Source organism: Silurus aristotelis, assembly GCF_946808225.1.
Source record: "Silurus aristotelis genome assembly, chromosome: 5".
Lineage (NCBI taxonomy): Eukaryota > Metazoa > Chordata > Actinopteri > Siluriformes > Siluridae > Silurus > Silurus aristotelis.
In genome coordinates this window covers 23,704,557-23,728,788 of record NC_139578.1, presented here as the reverse complement: position 1 = coordinate 23,728,788, position 24,232 = coordinate 23,704,557, and the positions used below count along the sequence as shown (strand labels likewise).

At 39.0% G+C, this 24,232-nt stretch overlaps 1 protein-coding gene and 1 long non-coding RNA gene across 18 annotated transcripts in view; both read right to left on the bottom strand.

Annotated features, from left to right (window-relative positions):
- Positions 1-24,232, bottom strand: part of LOC310726140 (diacylglycerol kinase delta) — a 115,753-nt gene that overhangs the window by 6,049 nt on the left and 85,472 nt on the right. For 7 of the 17 annotated variants that reach the window (XM_083541424.1, XM_083541417.1, XM_083541416.1 and 4 more), the window contains 24 exons: positions 14,705-14,815; positions 14,547-14,627; positions 13,468-13,572; positions 13,129-13,261; positions 12,875-12,981; positions 12,648-12,773; positions 12,228-12,330; positions 10,717-10,876; positions 10,431-10,539; positions 10,194-10,333; positions 9,726-9,810; positions 9,523-9,608; positions 8,772-8,871; positions 8,226-8,451; positions 7,722-7,820; positions 5,817-5,898; positions 5,204-5,311; positions 4,403-4,499; positions 4,072-4,179; positions 2,997-3,110; positions 2,768-2,902; positions 2,074-2,237; positions 807-921; positions 56-148 (listed from right to left, as the gene is read on the bottom strand). In XM_083541424.1, coding sequence (XP_083397550.1) covers positions 56-148; positions 807-921; positions 2,074-2,237; positions 2,768-2,902; positions 2,997-3,110; positions 4,072-4,179; positions 4,403-4,499; positions 5,204-5,311; positions 5,817-5,898; positions 7,722-7,820; positions 8,226-8,451; positions 8,772-8,871; positions 9,523-9,608; positions 9,726-9,810; positions 10,194-10,333; positions 10,431-10,539; positions 10,717-10,876; positions 12,228-12,330; positions 12,648-12,773; positions 12,875-12,981; positions 13,129-13,261; positions 13,468-13,572; positions 14,547-14,627; positions 14,705-14,815 — 2,787 coding nt within the window. Of the gene's footprint in view, positions 1-55; positions 149-806; positions 922-2,073; positions 2,238-2,767; positions 2,903-2,996; positions 3,111-4,071; positions 4,180-4,402; positions 4,500-5,203; positions 5,312-5,816; positions 5,899-7,721; positions 7,821-8,225; positions 8,452-8,771; positions 8,872-9,522; positions 9,609-9,725; positions 9,811-10,193; positions 10,334-10,430; positions 10,540-10,716; positions 10,877-12,227; positions 12,331-12,647; positions 12,774-12,874; positions 12,982-13,128; positions 13,262-13,467; positions 13,573-14,546; positions 14,628-14,704; positions 14,816-23,799; positions 24,041-24,232 lie in introns of those variants that run through there. The other 10 variants (XM_083541427.1, XM_083541420.1, XM_083541422.1 and 7 more) reach the window with 5 other exon arrangements.
- Positions 931-2,059, bottom strand: LOC310726224. Its single transcript, XR_014533652.1, has 3 exons — positions 1,524-2,059; positions 1,347-1,385; positions 931-1,308 (listed from the first exon to the last, which is right to left on the bottom strand). It is a non-coding gene; the product is annotated as an uncharacterized lncRNA (long non-coding RNA).

Here is a 24,232-nt window from a genome sequence, read left to right as displayed (position 1 = left end):
GATGTGTGAGTCGGCAAAGAGAAAGAGAAGGAAAACAAAAAAAAATGGCTCTCACCAGCAGTTTCCCTTCTAACAGCATTTTAGTCTCCTGCTGCAGCACTTTACTGCTGTTGACAATCTCCACAGCGGTGCTGCGACTCAGACACTGCTAAAGAGAACACACACACACACACACACACACACACACACACACACACACACACACACACACACACACACACACACACACACACCTGTATAAACCTGTCTGTTCAGAGTGACCTTTTTTCAAGCTCCTGCTGTTGGACATCACACACACTGAGTAGCTTTACTAATGCAGAGCTCAGAAAGCATTCTGGAGGATCAATAGGAGTTTTCTTTGCTTCCACCCACACACCCACACAACCACACACCCACACACACACACACACACACACACACACAGACACGGACACACACACAAGGACACGGACACACACACACACACACACGGACACACAGAAACACACAGTGTTATTTTACCAAAGCACTAAAGCAGCAGCTTTTCTACACAAAGTGGGCTACAGGACTGAGTGTTTCTATATAGAGACAGATAAATCTCATGTGCACTACATTTTATGCTTTATTTATGCCATTATTGACTAGATTTGTTTGTTCTGTACAGTATTGCATTGATATTGTACCGATTGTACTGATATTTTACATGATATTTACATGATATTTACATGTACGTAAAACCACACCAAAACAATTTCCTGTGTACCGTGTTAAATCGTCTCTCAGTGTTCTCTAACTAGTTTATTATAAGTAAAGAACAGCAGCTGTACCTCAGGGCTGGAGGGTTTAGATGGAAAGGCCTCAGTGAGGACAGCAGCACTGGCATTTACTGCATGAGCCAACTCCTGTTCCACCACCTTATGGGTCTTTGCCACCTCCCGGATCCTACACACACACACACACACACGGACACGGACACGCACACACACACACACACACACACACACACACACACACAAAAAATAACTCTATGACTATATTGTTTAACCTCAATAGATCATTATATAAAAACCCTAACACAACCTAATGTAACCAGAACATAACCATAATGTAACCAGAACACAATCCCAATATAACCATAACATAACCCTAATTTAACCCTAACCCTACCCTGATTTAACTCTCGCCCCAACCCTAATGTAACCCAAATGTAACCCTAACCGTAACACATCCCTAATGTAACCCTAATACATCCCTAATGTAACCCTAACACATCCCTAACACAATCATAACGTAACCCTAACATGTCCCTAATGTAACCCTAACACATCCCTAATTTAACCCTAACACAACCATAATGAATCCCTAACACAACCATAATGTAACCCTAACACATCCCTAAAGTAAAACTAACACAACCCTAAAAAAAGCATAATGTAACCATAACCCTAACACAACCCTAACACAACCATAATGTAACCATAACACATCCCTAATGTAACCCTTACACAACCCTAACACAACCATAACACATCCCTAATGTAAACCTAACACATCCCCAATGTAACCCTAACCCTAACACATCCCTAATGTAACCTCAACACATCCATAATGTAACCCTAACACAACCCTAATGTAAACCTTACACATCCATAATGTAACCCTAACCCTAACACATCCATAATGTAACCCTTACACAGCCCCAATGTAACCCTAACCCTAGCACATCCTTAATGTAACTCTAATGCTAACACATCCCTAATGTAACCCTAACACTAACACAACACTAACACAACCTTAATGTGAACCTAACTCTAACACACCCCTAATGTAACTCTAACACAACCATAATGTAACCCTAAGCCAAACACAACCCTAATCCTAACACAACCATAATGTAACCATAACACATCCCTAATGTAACCCTAATCCTAACACAACCATTATATGACACTAGCCCTAACACAACCCTAATATAACCTTAACACAACCTTAATGTAACCCTAACATAACCACTATATATCCCTAACCATAAAAACCCTAACTGTTGGTGAGTCTAAAGAGATTTCTTCATGTGTTCCATGTTCGCAGCCATACCTGTTAATGAGTGAGTCAGCCACCAGACCTAGTTGTTGCACCTGAGCGCACTCCTCCTCAGTCAGGTATTCCATGGACTGCTGGGAATTGAGACGTGGCCGAGTAGGGCGGCAGCTGTCATACTTCCTCTTATCCTCCCATGACTTCAAAGTGCTCTCAAAAGCCTACAGGGCCAATACACACCATACATACATGCACACGCACACACACACACACACACACACACACACACACACACACACACACACACACACACACACACACACACAACACTCAGCATAGCGTGGTTCAATGTACTCCTTTATAAAACTTCCTTACAGCTCAGCTAATGCATGTCTACCAATTCTACCAACACATCCTCCTACATATACACACCGTGTTCTTTGCTGCTAGACACTTATAGTAGTATGATTCGAATATAATATTTCACTAATCCTAAACATACACATACACAGTTTTGAGTCCTGAGTTAAATATTCAGGAATCGCATGTCACAATAGTGACCCTGATGACCTTTCGTACTGCACAAAATACATTTGCAGAGTATTACTGTTTTATTAGCGAGAGACATTTGTAGACATTTTTTAGGAACTTCCCGAATTAATAAATAAATAACAAAATCCATATAGGGTGTTTGTAAACATTACATCTGTTTTTTTAATACATTTCTAAATAAAAAGTCACAAACACTGACCCGGTCTCTGGTGAGCATCTGAGCACGATTCTTGTGGATGATCTGGACAATGCCGGGTGGTTGGATCCAGGCCTCTCCGTCCACCTGAACTGGAACACCTTCATCCCCTTTAATAATGATCTTTACCTGCCGACACTGTTCACACACATACACACACACACATCTGTCAGGTCGGACACACAACATGTTGACATGTTATAACAGTGATTTCATGTATATGTGTTTGTACCTGGGTGATGCGATGATGTTGTAAGTTAATGACGCGAGACATGGCCATCTGCATGCTGCCGAACACAGCCACCACTTCCAGCTTCTTATCATCAAATGATGGCGCTCCGTAATTCTGCAGAAACAACAGCAAATTTGTTTTGTAGCTCGCCATATACCATATCGCCTGCTCCCGCCTAGAAGGTAAAATTAGTTTGATTGAAAATCCTGCCGTGCTTTTCCTTTCTCACTGGACCACAGCTCTTTGTTTGCCAAGTCACTCAAACCTCAAACCTTGCTATCCAGATATAAACCATTCTATGGAGCTTCCATCAACTTTTCATTCTGATTAACTGGAAATCTGGGACATTTTGGCATACATTTTGCATGACTGCTGTCATTAATAATAGAACTTCTCATTAGAAACATCATTAAAAATAAACCCAACATCTGGGCTGATGTGCTGGTGAAATAATCTAGTTAACTAACTTGATTTCTCTTGTGCAATGTTACAATCCTGAAACTCTGAAACGGTTAAGAGAATGTATAAGGGAAAGCAGTAGGTTGGATACAGCTTTAAAATAGCATCTTATACTATACATTTCTTTTCGACTGCGTCTAAAGCGTAAAATGTGTTGCTGTTGGCACAGGCCTTCGCATAACATCACAATAAACCCCACAGCAGCCACTGCCAGTGTGCTGACTCAATGTTTCCTTGTTCTAGCTCTAAAGGAAGACAAATAGGGCTTACAACCTGAATCAATCAGTTAGAAGCAATGTGAAAGTGTCTTATCTATGCATGATCGGCGTCAATATGCTGTCAGTGCTGTCTCTCCCACACTCACACTCACACTCACACACACACACACACACACACACACACACACACACACACACACACACACACACACTGTTAGTAATCTTATCTTTGGTCTAATCTGCACAAATGCAGAACGACAAATTCCACAGTCTGCTTTGCCTCAGTGCCGAGTTTAAGACTCCTGCTGAATTCTCCAACAACATAGAGGTTGTATTGTATTTTACGTATTTCTGGTTTCCAGATAAATGTAGTTGAGCCCAAGTGAATGGAGACTTACGTTATCCTCCTTAGTGCCACCCCAAAAGTTTATGCCTCCTGCATAACTAGGGATGTTGAGCACAGCCAGACCCTGCAGACTGGGCAAAGACATAGGCACACCATCACACTGGTAGAAAGAAAGAGAGAAAGGGAATGGGGTTTCACCACGATAACTGAAAGTTGGCTTAAGACAATAAAAACAAACAAAGTAGCATCCCTTTGTGCCCCCTCAACAAACACCCACCATGCCACCTACAAGAAATCATGTCTAATGTACAGTTAAAGTTAAACACAGTGCATTTCCTCATTGTTCAGAGAGATTACATGAGTAGCTTTACGCCCACACACACCTCCAGCTGCACTCTCTGTTCCAGGTTCTTGTAGGTTTTCTGAACAAGCTCTTTGGTCCCCAGGACGCCGTACCACATCATGTTTTTCGTGCGACTGCTGTTGAGGGCAGATGGAGACCGAAATCACACCATCAATACACACTGACAAACAACATGGATTTACACATACTGCTAAAACTGCTAACAAGAAAAGTCATTTAAAAACAATTTGTGTCTGTCGGGGAAACAAGATGGTTCTTTCATTTGTCAGATTGTATTGCGTAACATCCGGGGAACACTGAGGAAATAGTCTGGTAAATTTAATTATTAAAGAAGCGTCTCTATTTTTGTACAGTAAAAAGAGACCACCGTCCCACCCACTTCTGTTCTCTGAATTCACAATAAATACATTTTATGCTCAGTGGATTCTGACTTTGTTAAAGCTGACACAGCAGAAAAGTGTAATCTTTGGGTATCTCTCATATTGCAGTAATCTGCGGTCAACAATGGTAAAGGCTACAGATAAACCATTGATATTATGCTTTCTGATTTCGGCTGATTAAACCAAAAGTAGATTGATTTCAAAATGTTGTCCTGTAACATTATACATTATATTTTCTACTGTAAAAAAAATTTGACAAATATAAAACACAGAAATCAATGTCCACAGAATTACATAACCTCATAGCAAAGCTGATTTAAAATCCAACAATGCAGATGACAAAGAGAGAGGGAGATAGAGAGGGAGAGTGAGAGAGAGACCAAGAAAAAAGAGGGAGAGAAAAAGCAAACAAGCAAAATAAAAATATCCTCCTACTGCACCTGCACTTCTTTGGATGCTCATCCCTTTTGTTGTTAAACTCAAGAGAGATTTTGGCATCCAGGCCAATTCCGAAGTAGTTATTCATCACGCACTTCTCCGTGCATTGCCTGTTTGGGGTGAGAGCGAAGGGGAAAAAAGGGGGGATGGACAAATGAATAAATATGTATGCATGAACAAATCAGAAGGATTTTTTTTATTATAGTTATATTACACACAGCAAGCGGTGAAGGCATGATTACTGACTTTAGTGTGATGTATGGGAACCATTAAAAGCATTATAATCCCTATTATTTCTGGAACCAAAAGCATTTAATAAAACATCTAGTATAATAAGTGCATAATGTAGTGTTTAACTTTAACTATATAAAACATTTAACAGCTGATGCACCAGTTTCCAGCTGAAGATAACATCAGTGTAACAATTTGTTCATCGCTTATTTTCCGGAACATATCATAGTGATCTACAGTGAGTGTGTGTGTGTGTGTGTGTGTGTGTGTGTGTGTGTGTGTGTGTGTGTGTGTGCGTGCGTTTGTGTGTGTGTGTGTGTGTGTGTGTGTGTGTGTGCGTGCGTGCGTTTGTGTGTGTGTGTGTGTGTTTGTGTGTGTTCTTACTCTTCAGCAAAAACTGTGCTGCTGTTGCAGCTGTCTGCTTTTTCCAGCACAATGGGGACACTGGGATTCGGGGCACTTTGACCTAAACAGACAAAAATTGAAAATAATTGCAAATAATGCAAATAATTGCTGGAGGTAAATGGCAGTTTTCACAATTATATTTCCTTCGCACTGCCTCATATTCTGGATTCATAGTTCTGTTTCCCAGACATAAGAACCTGTCATTTAAAAAATAGATATCAGCACGCTGAAACTTTTTAAACCTAATTTTAAGCGCCTGCAGAGACCTCCCTCCTAGCACACATCAAACCAAAATCAATAACTAAGTAAATATAAGAGACTGAATTTTGTTTCCCATAATACAAATCAGCACACACAAATAAAACCTGATTAACTATGAGGTGATATCAAAAGGTTTTTAAAACCATCTCTGTCTACAAAAAGGTACTACTCTTACAAAAGAAATCGGCGTTTACACATTATCACCTTCAAAATAGTCCCCTTGCACAGCAATATAGCGCTCTGAGCTTTCCTGACACTTCTGAAACATGTCCCAGAAGTCTTCTTTTCGAAGCTTGTCAAGCACCTTCTGCGATTTGCGCCGGATCTCCGCAATGGTGTCAAAACCAACCTTTTTCTCTTCATTTTCAGGAAGAGGGCAAAGTCAGCAGAAGCCAAATCTGGGGGCGTAGGCTGGGTGCGGAAATGAGATCATGTGGATTGTTCTCCTGATCTCTCGTCGTCTTCCAGTAATATTTTTCCGCTCTTGAAATGCACGTGCCACTCAAAACACGTCCAACGACTTATTGCAGCATTTGTCTTAACTTGCAGATCATGATGAAATCGTGATGTGGTAACGCACATGGTCAGAATAGCAGCAGCACCAGCACCATTAATCTCTGAACTTGTTGATACCACCTCTTATTCATATATTAATTCAGTAAAACATGTCCCAGAAGCTCACAATAATAACAGACACTTGCTTTTTTAAGAATATGAGGAAAAAAATTAAACCACACATGAGCACATGTCTATCAGTCATATCTGTGTGTTCTTATTTAAAATACTGAACTGGATCTATAAGTGAAATCAAATTGGATATAATTACACCAATGGTTCTGACCTGATCACACACCAATATTCACATGCAACAGCAGGAAAAACTTTAAGCTTATTTGGTTTGGGCTAATTCTTAAGCAGCTGTCAGTTTTCCTCGTCATACAATAGCTACTATATGTGTAAAGGCTCACTCATTATTCCTGTAAGACATGTGAAGCTAGTCAACTATGTCTTCAAACTGCTGCTCATGCTGCATCACATGGCGGCATAACACACTTAGATCAAAACTCTTTTCGCCCTACATACGTAAATTCTTAGGCATTCACCGCTGGTCATGTTGCTGTGATTACCATGGAAGAGAGAGTATAAAATTCCTTAATCCAAATAAAAACATGGTTCAATTTGTCCCTTTGTCTCCCAACCACAGGAGTTATTACTCTCTAGATGGTAAAACAAGCATTTTCTCCTGCCTGTTTATTACACAAAAAATATTTGTATTACTGTTTAATACATTCAGTCACACGGCTCCACTAGCTGCTTGTTGAAACGGATAAATCCTGTGATTAAATCTATTATAATAATGTGCATTATAAACATTCATCTTCATAAATAGTTTTATTCTGCTCAGCGTCATGGTAAATCCGGAACCAATTCTGTTAAGTAAAACTACACACTGCATGCCAGTTTATCACAGGGCACCATGCACACACCTGTTCACAAACTCATTCAAACAGCATCACCAATCCACCCTTAAGCATGTTTTGTTGGGAAAACTACACCCTTGAGTTGATGGGTCGATGCTATTTGTTTATAGAACCCAAATACATAGCTTGAAAAGGTACTCACGTAGCTCCGCCTCCTTGAGGTCCTCGCTACTGCCTCTTTTTATTGAAGAAGAGGAAGACATCCTCTGCACTTGGGTGTGTCTGTTCTGCTCATCCACCACTAATGAAACAAGAGGTGGAACAACAGGTGAGTCAGCATCATAGGTGGTAGCAATGATTTAGTGTGTGTGTGTGTGTGTGTGTGTGTGTGTGTGTGTGTGTGTGTGTGTGTGTGTGTGTGTGTATACAGTATCTGAGCACACCCCTCACATTTCAGCATCCAATAACATAACTCAACATACAGCCATTATTGTCTGTATATACTAAAATGGTTGCTGAAATGTGAGGGGTGTACTTACTTTTGGGAGATACTGTACACATGCTACCGGTAATAATAAGCCTTTTCTTCCGCTCAATATGCTAAATATATATCATCGTTAAGGCCGCATGAATAATTTCAAATAAAGTGATATTCTCATTATGCATAAATAATTCAGATTTGCGTTAGCATGAGCAGAGTGCTGACCTTTCTCTGCCTGCTCTATGATCTGCCTTAGTGCTTTCTTCAGGCTGTTGGCTCTCAGCATCAGCTGCTCTTTGGATCTGAAGGGTCTGGGGACACTAGGAACGTCTGGGCTACTCGACACGCTCTCCTGTTCAGGAGACTGGGAGCCTGCAGGCACTAGCTGAGCATCAGCCTCCTCGCTCAGTGCCTGCACCAGGGAGTCCAGCTTTTCATTCAGCATGGCACACTGGGGGATAAATAGGTACCAAGGATGTGACAAGTAAAACACGCACGCACACACACACACACACACACACACACACACACACACACACACACCGCATGATTTTAATATTACAGATCTAAGAATAAGGCACTAAAGGGGACTGAGTCATCAGGCTGAATCTGAACTGCACTGAGCTTCAGCCTACTAATGTCAAATACACCTATTACACTGTCACTTATACAACCTTCACATAACACACACTGTTTAACCACCCCCTACACACTTCAAATCCACCCACAAACACCTCCCTCCCATATACACACACATAAACACACACAAACCTTTTTTGCCATAGCATCAGCCTCTTCCTTGTTTTCAGTAGCTTTCTCATAAGCTTTTCCTACCTCAGCTACAAACTCGTTGACCGTCCCACACAAAAACCTACACACACATAAATCAATTATAATGGGGTCAAATATAATAATAATAATGTCTTTAAAACAGTTAAAATAGTGCACATTTCACAGTAATTGGCAAATTAACTAGAAACTAGAAAAAAAACGTTTCATAGAAATAATGTGATACTGCAGTGGAATAACACCAGATCTGTATATAACTTTGCGTAACTAGTAGCACTGCAACTGTTTAACCAGGACATGAAGTTCAGCTGCTGTACTGTTACATGTTTAATTCTTCAGACTTTTTTAACCTAATGCTACTAATCTGCTAATGTTATTTCACATGGATTCATGCAGCAGATATTCCAAATAATCTAAATCTAATAACAAGCACTTTTTAAAACCATGTAATTTGACAGACATATTATTGATATAGTTGATGTTTCCATTAAGGATATATATTTATTTAACATTTGTGGATTCAGTCTGAGGTATTCTGCAGCTAAGACATTGTAGACTGTGTACATAACTCGCTAAACAATCTCATTACTGCTGACAACAGATGACTAAAGTAAACATGTCACACATCCCATGACTGCAGAATATCTTGATTGACTGCACCTGCTTACGTTCCATCAACAAGATTGAACGTGCCTGAATGGCGAGCTCGAATGTAAAACACAGCAGCACTCACTTAGCAGAGGATATGACATCACTGTGTTTGTCTGAGTCCAGGATTTTTGTCAGATGAGAGGCAACAGAGTCAGCGTAATGAGTAATCTAAAAAGAGAAACAAAAAAAAGAACACTAATAAAGCACACAAGCTGAATATGTTATATCTTATCAACAATGTCTATATTAAATCAGAAGGTTTAGATAACGAAAGCAGGCTTGTACCTGAAGTGGAGAGTCCAGTGGATCGTCCTCTTTTACAATTACCGGTGCAGTTTTGGTGGGAACTTCATACGTCATTATACTCCATCTGATAACACAGCACACACAGCTCTAAACAGTGCTAATGTAAATCATTTTACAACATATGTTGAAATACATAAAAATGATGTTTATACACTAACTTACTACACTTACTGTACTTGTCAAAAAATATTGTATTAAGAAGATAGAAATGACATAAATGAAATTAAATTTGACCAGGGCAATCGAGATGCAACCCCTAGAAATACAGTTTTGAATTGAAAACCTCATCCAAATGTGATTTAAATCTGACAGGTGAAAAAAATTTTTTATCTTATCATGCTTATTCATGCTATACAAAATCTTTCCTGTTCAAAATTTCTAGAGACCATAGACAAAAACAATCCAAGCTAAACAAGCTGTGTGTGTGTTTGTGTGTGTGTGTTTTACCTGTCCAGCATCTTGGTTGTAGCTCTCTCCAGTTTCTCCAGGATTTGCAACAGCTGTGCATCATCATCACATAACCCCCCCCAACCCAGCACCCGTGCCAAGTCATTTCCTGTGCCCAGTGGTAGCACACCCAGCTGGCACTGCAGCACACACATATGCACACACACACTTGCGTTGACAAGAAGAATGCAATAGTTTTGTCTGTTACATTCTTATCTGATTTTTTTTATATCTTACCTGTTTGTGCAATCCCAGTTTATCTAGTTCAGACAGAACCCAACCGACGCTGCCATCACCCCCACACACCAGGATACGAAATGTCACAAACTTCTGGAATAGGCGTAATCTATACAGCACACAAACACATTAGCACACATACTCACACACACACACACACACACACACACACACACACACACACACACACACACACAGAGACTTCAAAATACACAAATACAGCTCAAAGCCTTATCCATCATCATACAATATTGTAAACACATTCAGTATAATAACTTAGATTCACCCCAGCTGTGGTCCACCGTTCATGAGGTCAAAGACCTGCGCAGGGTTGAGCAGCTGTTTGAACTTGCGCAGGAATTTCACTCCCTGATTATCACCACTCTTACTGTTAACCAGCACCAGCAGAGGACTGGAGCATGATGGACTTGCGGCCTTCCAGAAACCTGAAGAGAGACAGAGATTGAGATGCAAAACCAAAAAGATTAGCAGATTTTTTTTTTACCCTAAATTAATGTGTGACTAATTTGGGAAATTTAGGCATGTTTGGTATCTAGGCAGCCTTGGAGCTGCCTGGATACCAAATTGTTTGGCTCGCTCTACTTCGGCTCGCTAGAATCAGTAGAGAAAAAAAAAAATATTTTTTATAAATTTTCTCCAAGTATAGTCATGTCAAGAAAAGCAAATAATCCATTTAACCCTTGATTTATTGGGTCAGTGTAAAAACATCGAAATAATCCAAAATATCCAAATTATTTAGCCGACTGCTTCAGGATTTTACATACAAGGGTTTGAGTGAGAACTCATTTTTGAGGCAATGTTTTATATACTGTATGGACTGCTGGCTTTATTTGGGCCATTACTGTATTTGGATACTGGATACTGTTCTTGTATGTATTTGCTTTTATTAGTTTTAACCCACACTGTGCTGGAGGCTTGTAACAGATGAGTCCTAACATCACGCTTGACAATAAGCTGTGGCCAATACTGGCACCATCAAGTTCAGGAAAATTCCAAGAACTAGATTAGCTGAAATTAACCTTTGAATGTATCGAATAATTTTTGCATGTACTTCAAGTAGTTAGCTTCTTTTGTGCACTGCACTTAAGATTAAACTGTTTCCTACAAACTGAAAATAAAAACCAGAACTATATTTAGCAAGACCAATAAATGGGATCATGAGGAATAAATCATGAGACCAGCCTTTAATCCTACACTATAAAACTCAATAGAAATCCCCTGGAATTATACAATCACACAGTCTGCATGCTGCATTTAAGGCATATCTACTTTGTTTATGCTGTGTGTTTGCAGTCAATGGAAATTGTAACTTAGTTATGTGTCATTCGGTTTTGTATTGTTTTAAGTAAAAAATTCCAGTATGTTACACACTGATATGATCAGATATAGGGCGACAAAGTGAAAAAGTAACAGACACTGTGAACAAAGTTAGACACTATTTAACAAGCAATTAATAAAGGCTTTCTTAATTAATGCATTTTAATAAAACATCATGTATTGACCAATACAGTGGATGCAGAGTCCAAATAACTAGAACTGTTACAAATGACAGGGAGAAACTTTGAAAAATCATCAGTAAGATAAAGGGAATTAAAAAAATAAAAACATTTTACAAAATGTGAGCTAATATCATGTAAAGATTGTAGAAGTTGTTTTAGGGCAATGTGACTTGACATTGCTAAGTAGTATTAAATTTATTTTTTTTTTATTAAGGTTTAGGCTTTTCTATGGTGGATTCATTTGATGATGATGATGCAGCTGTCAGACAACTCTTACCATCTGAATCAATGCTGTTGAGTGCTGTGGGAGGAATGATGGACACTTTACACTGACCAAGGGGACACACCTTCCCCAACTGCTCCTTACAGCTACTGTGTACCTGCAAACACACAAATATGACTGGAGATGTTTATATACATAGCGATAATAAAGATATGCGATAAAGGTTTGATGATAAAGCATGTTATGAAGACCTAAAAACATACACAGTGATATACACATAATAGTCATTTACATTTGTTAACAAGGTGCTACTTCAAAAACGGTGGGAAACTATGCAGTCAAACTACTACTGACATTTCAGAACTATATAAGTATAAAAATTTTATATATAACAATAAAATATATATAAAAAAAGCAGAAAATGATTTTAACAGAATTACAGTATTAGCAGTTATTAATTTCCAGAACACTTACGATGGCTCTGCACCAGAGACAGCGCCAGTCCTGCAGCCTGCGCACACTGCCGCATGCCCGATCACACACCACACACTTAGCACTGACCGGCAGGTTCCCCTCCAGCCATTGGTGTGGCATGGAAACCTGGCCACGTACACACACATACACACAGCAGTTCTTACTTATTCAGTGTTAAATACAAAATTGCACTAACATAAAGGGTCTGTTCAAATATATAATTTTACCCCGTCTTCATCCTCGATGATATCATTTCCTATCGAAGCCAGAGTGGTCCATTTACAGTTGTTAGTGGATCGGACAGCACAGCGTTTATGAGCCTTGAACTTACACACTGTAACGCACAAAGTACGAGAAAAAAAGTGATGACAAAGAAAAAAAGATAGAACATTTAACTAGATTAAGAAAATATAATAGCAGGAGCATGGATGATTTGTGTTGCAGTTTACGCTGCTGGTTGAATTGTTGTTTGTGTGTTTACCTTCGCAGGACAGGCCGTGAGAGGTGACTCCAGGTAAAGCCTCCCGACAGACGTTACAGAATGTAGGGCGAGCATGAGAGCACGCGTACCAATTATGCATCCCAGAGAAGTGTTCCATATTAAACTGACTGGCCTGAGATCACACACAACACACACTTCACTATACACTTGTACATTCTTGTAACAAAACCACATTGCACATATGTACGTGTAGGTCAATGCGCATGCCACAGGGACAGAACTTCACCGACACTGAGATATAAATTGTTGCACTTCTGACACCACATCAGAAAACAGTGTCCTGTCATCAGCTAACAAATGTAAAGGTCAAATACTGACCTCATAGGTCTCCCATTTCTGTACAGACTTCAGAGCGCTGATCCAATCCTCCATCTCCTTCCTGCTCTCCGCACAGAGCATCAACTTACGGAAAGGGGTGATCACCTGAAAGCAGGTTAAGGTGAGCAGGTGAAACGAGTGAGGAAAAGTGTGTGAGTAGGTGTAAGAAAGGTAAAGTAAACTGTTTAAAGGGTCAGGGAGAGTTAGTGCAAGTGAGTCAGTGCATGACCGTGTAAGTAAGATAAAGGGAGGGGGTAACGAGTGAGTAGACTGCAGTGTAACATTGTATATCCTAACTGTAAAGATAGATAGATAGATAGATAGATAGATAGATAGATAGATAGATAGATAGATAGATAGATAGATAGATAGATAGATAGATAGATAGATAGATAGATAGATAGATAGATAGATAGATAGATAGATGGATGGATGGATGGATGGATGGATGGATGGATGGATGGATGGATGGATGGAATCATAGAGGGAAATGCACATACCTTGTTATAGACAATACACCCAGGTTTATAGTGTCTATAACTCTGTCTGTACACTATAAAGTTGTGTGTACTGTCTTTGTGTGTAGAACTTTGAGTACTATCTGTAAAACTGTGTGTAATGTCAGTAAAACTTTGTATATTGTCTGTAAATCTATATAAGGTTATGTTTACTCACTGTAAAGTTGTGTTTATTCACTGTAAAGCTGTGTGTGCTTTCTATATCTCTGTATGTACTCACTGTAAAGCTGTGTGTGATCTGTTGTAAAGCTATGAGTACTCAATGCAAAGCTGTGTAATCACTGCAAAGCTGTGTAATCACTGCAAAGCTGTGTGTGCTCATTAAATAAATGTGTACTGTCTATAAAGCTGTGTACTCACTGTAAAGCTGTGTACACTTTGTGTAGTTGCGTGTAGTGTTAGTAAAGCTGTGTACACACTGTGTAGTTGCATGAAGTGTTAGTAAAGCTGTGTGTCATCACAGTAAAGCTGTTTACTGATTTTAAAGTTGTTGTACTTGCTGTAAAGCTGTGTGCCATCATTGAGAAGCTGTTTACTGATTGTAAATATGTGTGTACGTACTGTAAAGCTGTTGTTTATGTTCTTGGTGCTTGTCTCTGCCACACTGGCATCCGAAAGGTCGACCTCGTCAAATATAAGAGACTGAAACAAAAAAAGAAGGTTATATAACAAGGTGAGCCAGACTGAGATCCATTAAAATGAGTTATTACTGCTATTACCTTTGAGTCCTTGGCATAGTAGAGAGTCCTGCCTCTTAGTTTGAAGTATCTCCTCTTCCATCTTTGAAAGGAGCTAGTCTGCTTTAACAAGATGCCCTCCTTCACACTCTTCTACAGGGCAAGTGAAAGAAAGAGAAAGTTCATAATGAGAGACTAACCTGTGTGGGATATAGCATGTGAATCCGGGTGAGGAATGTTTAAATAACATGCCTTAGAGGCATAAGATCTTCAAATTCCACCGAAACACAGATGTAAAATAACTGTGGACACTATGACATATAAATATGACTTCATTTTACATAAATATTTTCAATCACACTTAAATGTAATGTAGACGAACGTGTTCTAAGTCACCTTGCAATATTCCTGTGGCTGCAAGAATACTTTCATTCCTAATAAAACTTCATTTCAGTAAAGCAGTTAATTGTTTAGCATTCTCGAATGAAAATTGTAACCGCCAGTCTCTGACTTAGCATGCAGCTCTTTTGTTTTGCAGCTTCACATTATTAGAGGTGGAATGCCTAATTTTTCATCTAATTTAACTAAAATGCACCATCATGGACACAACACACACACACACACACACACACACACACACACACACACACACACACACACACACACACACACACACACACACACACACACAACACACACAACACACACACACTAGAGTAGTCAATATGCAGCTTATATAGCAGTACAGATTTACTGTCCTCTAAAAATAATTCAGTATACAGCCATTATTGTCAAAATAGCTGGCAAGAAAAGTGATAACAGCAATATGATGTGTAACCATGTAAAGCCACATGTCCTATTTATCACGTTCATGTTTTTGTCTGCTTGACATGACTATACAAATTTGTGTATCTTGCATTGAAGCAGTTAAGATTTGGTGCTTTGTGTACAATTCTCTCATCCTGATCACGGGATATTCAACATGGAACCTCATGGCAAAGACTCTCTGAGGATTTGAGAATTAAAATTCTTGCTTTCCACAAAGATGGCCGAGGCAATAGGAAGATCACCCTGAAACCAAGTTACAGTACAGTGGCCAGGGTCATACAGAGGTTTTCTAAGACGGGTTCCAGTCAGAACAGACCACGCAAGGGTTTAGACAAAGAAGTTGAGTCCTTGTGCTGTGTGTCAGGTGCAGAAGTTGCTTCAAAACATGAGTGCTGCCAGTATTGCTTTAGAGGTTGCAGAAGTGAAAGATCCGCTTGTTAGTGCTCAGACCATACGCCGCACACTGCAATAAGTCGGTTTGCATTGCCATCATCCCAGAAGGAAGCCTCTTCTGAAGCCGACTTAAAAAAAAAGACCACAAACAGTTTGCTTAAGACAACCTGTACAAGAGCATGAATTCCTGGAACCATGGATATATCATAGATATAGAGTGTCATGGATATAAAGTGTTTGGTGAACTGTGATATTTGTATGCTGTCATCCCCTTACATTCACACGTTCACTCAGGTTCGTTGACGGTGGTGTGGTGGGTCGTCTCTTATCCCTGAGATCCCTCATGTCTGTGTTACCTTCTGGTTCTCCCTTGTAGTTATGCTGCCATAGCGAGTCTTGCCGGAGTCCAAACTGCACAGTGATGTTAACTTTTATACAACAATAAGGACACTTAATAAGCCATATCCTTCTCTTCCTGTCACCCTCTTCTCTCTCTCTCTCTCTCTCTCTCTCTCTCTCTCTCTCTCTCTCTCTCTCTCTCTCTCGGTCAAGTTAAACATGCTCCTGAGGCTCCAGTGACCACTGTTCCTGCCCCTCTCCCCTCCGTGGATCTTCCCTCTTCGCCCAGGCCTGCCTCTGGATAGTGTTCTCTTCGACTGGAGGCCACTCTGTGCAGCTTGGGACGGTTTCTCATCAACACCTTGGGTGGTTCCATGAAATTCCGGAGTAAGAACGGGAGCTTTGAGGATGGATTTGACTGTAGTTAATGTCAACAGTCTCCTACACTGACTCAGGATACAGTTCGCTTCTGATCATCATCACTGTACCCCGCAACATTGTATATCTGCTATAAATGGACATTCGGTGCAACCCAGATGAGGATAGGTTCCCTCTTGAGTCTGGTTACTCTCAAGGTTTCTTCCTTATGCCATCTCGGGGAGTTTTTCCTTGCCACAGTCGCCACCGGCTCACTCATCAGGGACAAACGTACACTTATAAAGAACATATTCACTTTTACTCGCCACATTTTCTGTGTAAAGCTGCTTTGAGACAATGTTCATTGTTAAAAGCGCTCTACAAATAATAAATTGAATTAAAATTGAATGTCCCGTGGTCTGATGAGACTAAGATAAACTTTATTGGATCAGATGGTGTCCAGCTGGTGAGGAGAACAAGAAAGTTGTGTCTTGCCTACAGTCAAGCATGGTGGTGGTAACATCATGGTCTGGGGCTGCTGGTACTGAAAAACTGTGGTTTATTGAGGAAAACATAGATCCCATCATGTACTGTGACATTCTGAAGCAGAACATGATGCCCTTCCTTCAGAAACTGGGCAGTTTTCCAACATAATAACAACGGAAAACAGCTGACAACTGCCTTTCTGAAGAAGCTGAAGGTGAAGGCAATGAGTGGCCAAGTATGTCTCCAGATCTGAACCCTATTGAGGGCATCCTCAAGCGGAAGGTGGATAAGTACCATGTGTATAACATTCAGCATCTTCGTGATGTCTTTATGAAGGAGTGGAAGAGGATCACAGCAACAACCTGTGCAGCTCTGGTGAATTTCATGCCCAGGAGGATTAAGGCAGTGCTACAGTAGATAACAATGGTGCTCACCCAAAATATTTACACTTTGGACAGAGTTTTGACATGTTCACTTAGTGTGTGCTCACTTTTGTTGTTAATTATTTAGACAGCAATGGCTTTATGTTGAGTAATTTTCAGATGACAGTAAATCTATAACTGCAAAATGTGAGGGGAGTACTCACTTTTGTGAGATACTGTATTTGGACAACATATCTGTACTTTATTTCATATCCACACTGAGCTCTGTGCACTGACGTTCTATATAAAATATTTTAAGAAAGACTTACACATCTTTTAAACGAGTTAATATAATGTATTTAACTTTTGACTGGCGGCGTATGATACACACACTCACAGACACACAAAGACCCACACAATACAGACAGACACATAAGACGTCAGATGATGACTTAGACTCCTCAAAGTGATGCACTGAACTCCTTTAATCTTTATACTTCTTCCTCTGTCCTCTCTCCATCTCCCTTTGCAGTCCCCCCCCCATTTTTATTCATTCAAGCATTTCCCCCTCCTTCTCATCCTCCTTTCTATGTTCTCTATGTCTCCTCTGATCCACAATGTCATTCACAGTGCTGAATCTTTAAATCTCACAAAGTTAATCAATTTCTGAAACTATTTGTTTCTGCAGTCCTGGGTAATGAAGGATCTCAGTGAGGCACATTTGAAAATGTAATGTCTCTATGTGTAAGGTCTCTATGTATATGTGGGGGTGAGTGAGAGTAACAATCACCATCGTCCACTGTCACTGTGAACATATGAGTAAATTGTTAGTCAGACCTTGCGTTTGAAATGCTTAGCACACAGCTATGAGCAATTATTCTAGAAAGCAGGAACCGGTATGAAGCATTAGCTTTGCGCCTCTTATTCACCTTTTAAGATAAGAAGGATTCACAAGAGTGAAAGAGATAGAGAGGCCAATGAGCAAGAGAAAATGACAGACCCGGAGCCAAAATGAGAGAGGTAAAAATAGAAAGAGAATTATCATTATAAAAATAATAATAATTAAAAAAAAAAAGAGCTGAGAATTATTATTATAAAAATCAGCTCAAAGGCAATAAAGCGGTACGAAACAAACCATTACAACAACAGTGTTCCGGCAGCCAGGAATAATAATTACCAGAGAAAACACATCAACACATTGATTTTATTTATTTTTAGCTATATTTTTTTAACATATAACTTTTTTTATATATATAAAATGACTAACAAGTTGATTAGGAATAACAAGTCTGCTGAAAACACAAAATCTGTGGCAGTACGTCTTTTAGAGATATATATATATATATATATATATATATATATATATATATATATATATATATATATATATATATATATATATATATATATATATATATATATACAATACTGCAAGCTACCAATATGCTGTCAAACAGAATAATTTAGTGTTATTAGCATTACTTGCATATTCAGATAATTTATTATTTTTCATATCCAACACAAGCTCATAGAGGTCCCAGTTGTGAATAGTGAACCCTATGTGCTTAAAAGTTAAACATTTTTGTCCTGTTCTGCTTTGTGTATTTTTATTTGTTTTATTTTAATCACAATTCAATGCTAGTTAGCTAAACTAGCTAATATGTTTTCTTGGCTCTTTCTACACACAGTATCAGTAATTTATTAATCCAAATATTACAGAACTTTGCTTATGTCCTAGAGGGGGTTTTGCACTGTTGTAAAACAGGATTGATTATAACATAATCAACGTAATTTGTGTTATGCGTGTATGAATAGTTTGCATATTAAATTACTGGTGCATTCCTAGGGCAACACAAATATGGAACATAAATTCATTACTGGTAATATCTTGCATGTTGTTTGTTTAGCCTTTAATGGTGTCTTTAGTGCCATGGGTGTATCTCATCACCACCACCAGAATCCTGAAGGTAAAATTAACCCGACACTACTGAAATTAAATACCATGCCCTATTAAATAATAAATATTATGACTCAATTGTGGATTGTGGACTTGATAGATTTGTTCATTTTGTACAACACTCCACACACTAACTTTTGCTTCCTCATTCAAAACAACAAAGCAAGTCCAGCATGCCACCACCTTTCAATGTAATAATGTTGTTGTTGCCTATAAAAGTTCTAAAGGATGTCACACCTCTCCGGATAAAGGTTCTCTATTAAAGTCATTAATCAATTATCTAAAGATCACTCTCTGATAGCTCAGTGTCAGCTGATCACTCTTATCTGTCAGTTACTGGGGAAACACCAATGAGTTGCTGCCAACATGATTGTCAGTTGTTTAATCAGTAGATGATAAAAAAAAAAAGGTGGGGCAAACTTGCAGGGAATGAGTGTATTAAGTACTTGAGTTATAGTTCAATAAAGAAAATACTATGAATGTATGTTAAATGTGGACTGGCCTTAATATCAGAATATACACTATATGGGCAAACGTTTTGTTACCAAACAATAGTATTGTTACAAAACTTGGAGGCACACAATTGTACAGGATGTGTTTGGATTTCGATGCATTAAATCTACTCTTCACTTGAACTAGGAGACCTGAAACCTGTTCCAGCAATACAATGCCCCTGTGCACAAAGCCCCAGTGCACCCCAGAACTCCTCACATAAGTACCTGACTTCAATAAAGTCACTGAATCAGCACAAATCTCCACAATCACGCTCCAAAATTTAGCGGAAAACCTCCCCAGAAGAGTGGAGCTTATTTAAAAAACAAATGGAGATTAAATGGACATTTAAAAAATAAACTGTGTCTACTACAACAAAACTTAACCTAATCTTCGAGGCCATTTCCCCACACGTCCAGAACCAGACTGAATTTTGGATTTTTATTTTCAATCATACTGAATAAGTGGATTAAAGCGCAGAAGGTGACAATGATAAAAACCTTAGTCAAAAATGTTTTTCTTCAGTGCGAAAATGTCCCGAGCAGAAATGTTTGCACTTCTCTTGTCTGTATGGTAGTATTTTAATCACCTGGATTGTGTGATAAGATTTCAGCTTGACCTTGGTATGCAGTATTTGATGAAGTGTGCTTTATGTGCTGCACCTGCAGTGGGTTGATTGACCTCAGCAAAGCAGTACCACACACTGGGAATAAGGCTTTTATTAAAATTTCACACTTGAGTCAATTTACTGATTGGCCTTTATTACAAAATGGCAGCTCTGCAAATATTTCCCACCCAAAAAATGAACACCCTTTGAGTGTTTTTATTGTTCATTTCCTCTCTGATTTCATTAAAGTTGCCTTCAGATGTACATGGTAGTCTGTCACATTTTGGAAGTTTTTTTTTTTTGCATGACAATCAAATCGAGTGGAATTTTTACATACAATCATTATAGTTTCAATTTTATAGTTATATACAAGTAATGTGACTCCTTTTCCCAGGCCAGAACACATATGCAGCATTTACTCTAGGGTTGAAACAATTCCTCGAGTAATTTCAGTAAATCGAATACAAAAAATAATCGAAACGAATTATTTATGCTCCGTTTAGGCCATTTAACTACACACGGAGCACTGTGTTTATCCACGGACCATTATTACTGATGCCATCCGCTAAACTCTGAAAGTGCTCTAAACAGGTAAACACAGGAGATGCTGCAGAATGAAAAAAATCTAACAACTGTGAGAAAACAGCGAGGGGTGAGGAAAAGATTCAGGCCAAAGAAAACGATGGAACATCCCGAATTTGGGATCATTTTAAACCAAAATATAAATAAAACACCAGAATGTGCTTACATTTTTTTTGAGAGTCATCTGAAATTGATTGTTATATTTTTATTTATACATTTGCATTTTTATGTAATATGGCAATTAAAGGCACAAAATCTTTTATGCATCTAAATTTCAGCAATAAAACTAAACTTTTTTCTAAAAAGGAAACAAATTACTTTTTGAGAGACTCGTCTTATTTTCTCTTGTCATATTTAGCTCTTTAATAAAGAAAAGGTACTTCTTTTCCGATTAATCGATGTGATAATCTGTAGAATACTCTTTTACTTACTAAAATAATCAATAGCTACAGCCCTAATTTACACTTTTCGAGATTAATGCTGATAAGTTTATATCCAAACCGAGTTTGTCTGTGAGTGATTGAACAGCCTAGAACAACTGCTTAATCCTATCAAACTAAAAGCCGACATTTTTTTTATATAAAATAAAAAAACAGTGCCTTAATGTGCATTGGAATTGTGGCTGTTTAAGAATCAACTCAGTGACTGTGCCATGAGTTACATTTCCCTTGGTGCTTTTAGACACTGAGCTCATGCTAATGTGCCTGGACATGGAGCTAAACCAAGTCTGACTAACCGAAACCACACACATTTCTGAGCCATATGTAAAAGCAGTCTCTCTGGGTTTCCTTTGTGTATTCTGAAATTAAGTTTTAAACCCATGTGCCTGGGAAACACCAGATAGTCAATTCCACTCTTCATTCCACAATACTTTTGCTGATTAAGTCTGAATTACACTTGGGCTAGGCCTGTTGATAAAACATGTTGGGTTTTGCAATGAAATTTGGTAATAATAAAAATTGACTTAAGAACAGAAAGTCCTGTACAACATTTACAGCAATATCAATGAAAATATCCTCAAGCTTGCTAATTGTATACCACAGTTAACCCACAACTGAATTTTCCCACTGTATATGTGATGTTTTAACTTGTTCAGATTGATCAATGAGTTATATGCCCTGCTGTGATTGTGTTAAAAGGAATAAGATAGGATTATAATAGGATCGACTTTTACTATACTCACTCCCATTTCATTTGTTCAGCTCTTTTATTAGAGGCTTTTGTTATCCTTCAGTTTGGAGAACGGTTTTCCTCAGTGATGGTTTTGTTTATTTAGATAATATTGTATCTCCTGCAATTTGAAGCTACACCCGAAACAATCAGACAAATTGTCCATCATTAGACATCTTCACTGTCTTTGTCAGCTAGTAATTAAGCTAATGAGGCCATTAGAGCCCTAAATCACCCTCTCTCCAAGAGCTGATGCTGACTCAATTCCAAACCAGTCACTGAGTTAGAGAATCTGCAGCCATCGTTATATTCAGAATTAATTTCTGCAAAAACAGCTCAGACATCTTCAGTAGGCATTTTTACCCTGGCTGGCGGTTGGCATAAAAATACACTCTGGACAAGATGCAATTCTATTACTAGACACCACAGATACACACACTCAGAATATGACATCGCATCTGAGGATGACCTGAGTGTCTCTGCCCTCAGGTGAGAGAAGTCGTAAATGCTTTCAGGTTCTAAATCGGTCAATATATTGTCCCTGCAGTCTAAACCTTACATAACCTTTGAAAAACTAAATAAACCATCAGCAACTTGCCTGGATAGACATCATGCCAGCCAGAATATCTGATTTTGAGTAGTTGAACTGTAAAACAGTATCAAACTGCATAGTTCTGATATCTTAATCTACTGAAAAAATTATCTTGTACAGATTTAGTTCACTGTTCCAATTAATTTATGAGCATGGCTACAGGCTAGTGGAGCAGGTAATAAAGCTGCAAGATGCAAACCCGATCAGCAGCTGGCACAAAATGTGATCAATGCTAATCCTACTCCAGTGATAATCCAGTTAATCCGGCATCTGGAGCCGTAAGAGCCATGCTTTCTGCTTTTTAAAGCCATCTGTTCAATTCTTTGTGGTGTTTCTGTATGTTGACTGTGTGTGACAAATCCAGCTATAGAATTCCAAGTGACTTTTCCTAGTTCACACCTGGCTGCAGTGCGCATCCTAAAGAGGTTTCGTGTTAATACGTGTTTGTCTAGCTACATTGTCTCCTACATCTTGTCATCTTGCTTGTATTCAGAGCCACATAGAAAAAGTGCAAACTGATTAACACACACACACACACACACACACACACCCACACACACACACACACACACACACACACACACACACACACACACACACACACACACACACACTAATCCATTAAGTTACAAATGTTAGTCAAAGGAAAAAGTACGGTGATTGAAAAAAGGACAAATCTAAATCTAAAATCCATCCCAAAACAATAAATGCTAGTGAAAAAAATGTGATGTCCGAGATTTTGACTGAGGACAGAGGTCTTTACACCTTGGCAGGTATAAACAGAGACACATAAAAAGAGCAGAAGAGAGAGGAAAAGAATAGTTTATACACAGAGAATGAGATCCTTATCTAAGACAATAAATGGCACACAAACAGACTCCCAAACACACACAAGACTCTCCAAACAACTACACAATCATACTCATTCTCTAAAATGCATAAAAGAATTTCCACCGTGTGTGCAGCTCTAACCTGTGTGTTCTCGTCAATATCTCTCTCTGTGGGGGAAGAAACAGTGCTGCCAGAACAGCACTCCAAAAAATCCTCCTCACTGAGGTGGCCCTGGTCTCCCTGAGCCCCTCTGATACACGTAAAAGGAAGAGCGGGTAGGCAGCATATACCACCTGGACACAGCCTGGCCATGGCCATGTTCTAGCAGCACCCATGCACTCACACACACAGTGAACTTTCACACTGACTTCCTCAACTGAACTCACACATACACACCCTTTTAAGAAGAAACTCCTCTCTCAGGTGAGTAGGCAAAGTTAAGGATTATCCTGTTACCTGGAACCGCCCTCTGAGTCGCGCCACACACACACACACACACACACACACACACACACACACACACACACACACACACACACACACACACTCACACACATGGGCGTGAAAACGGAAA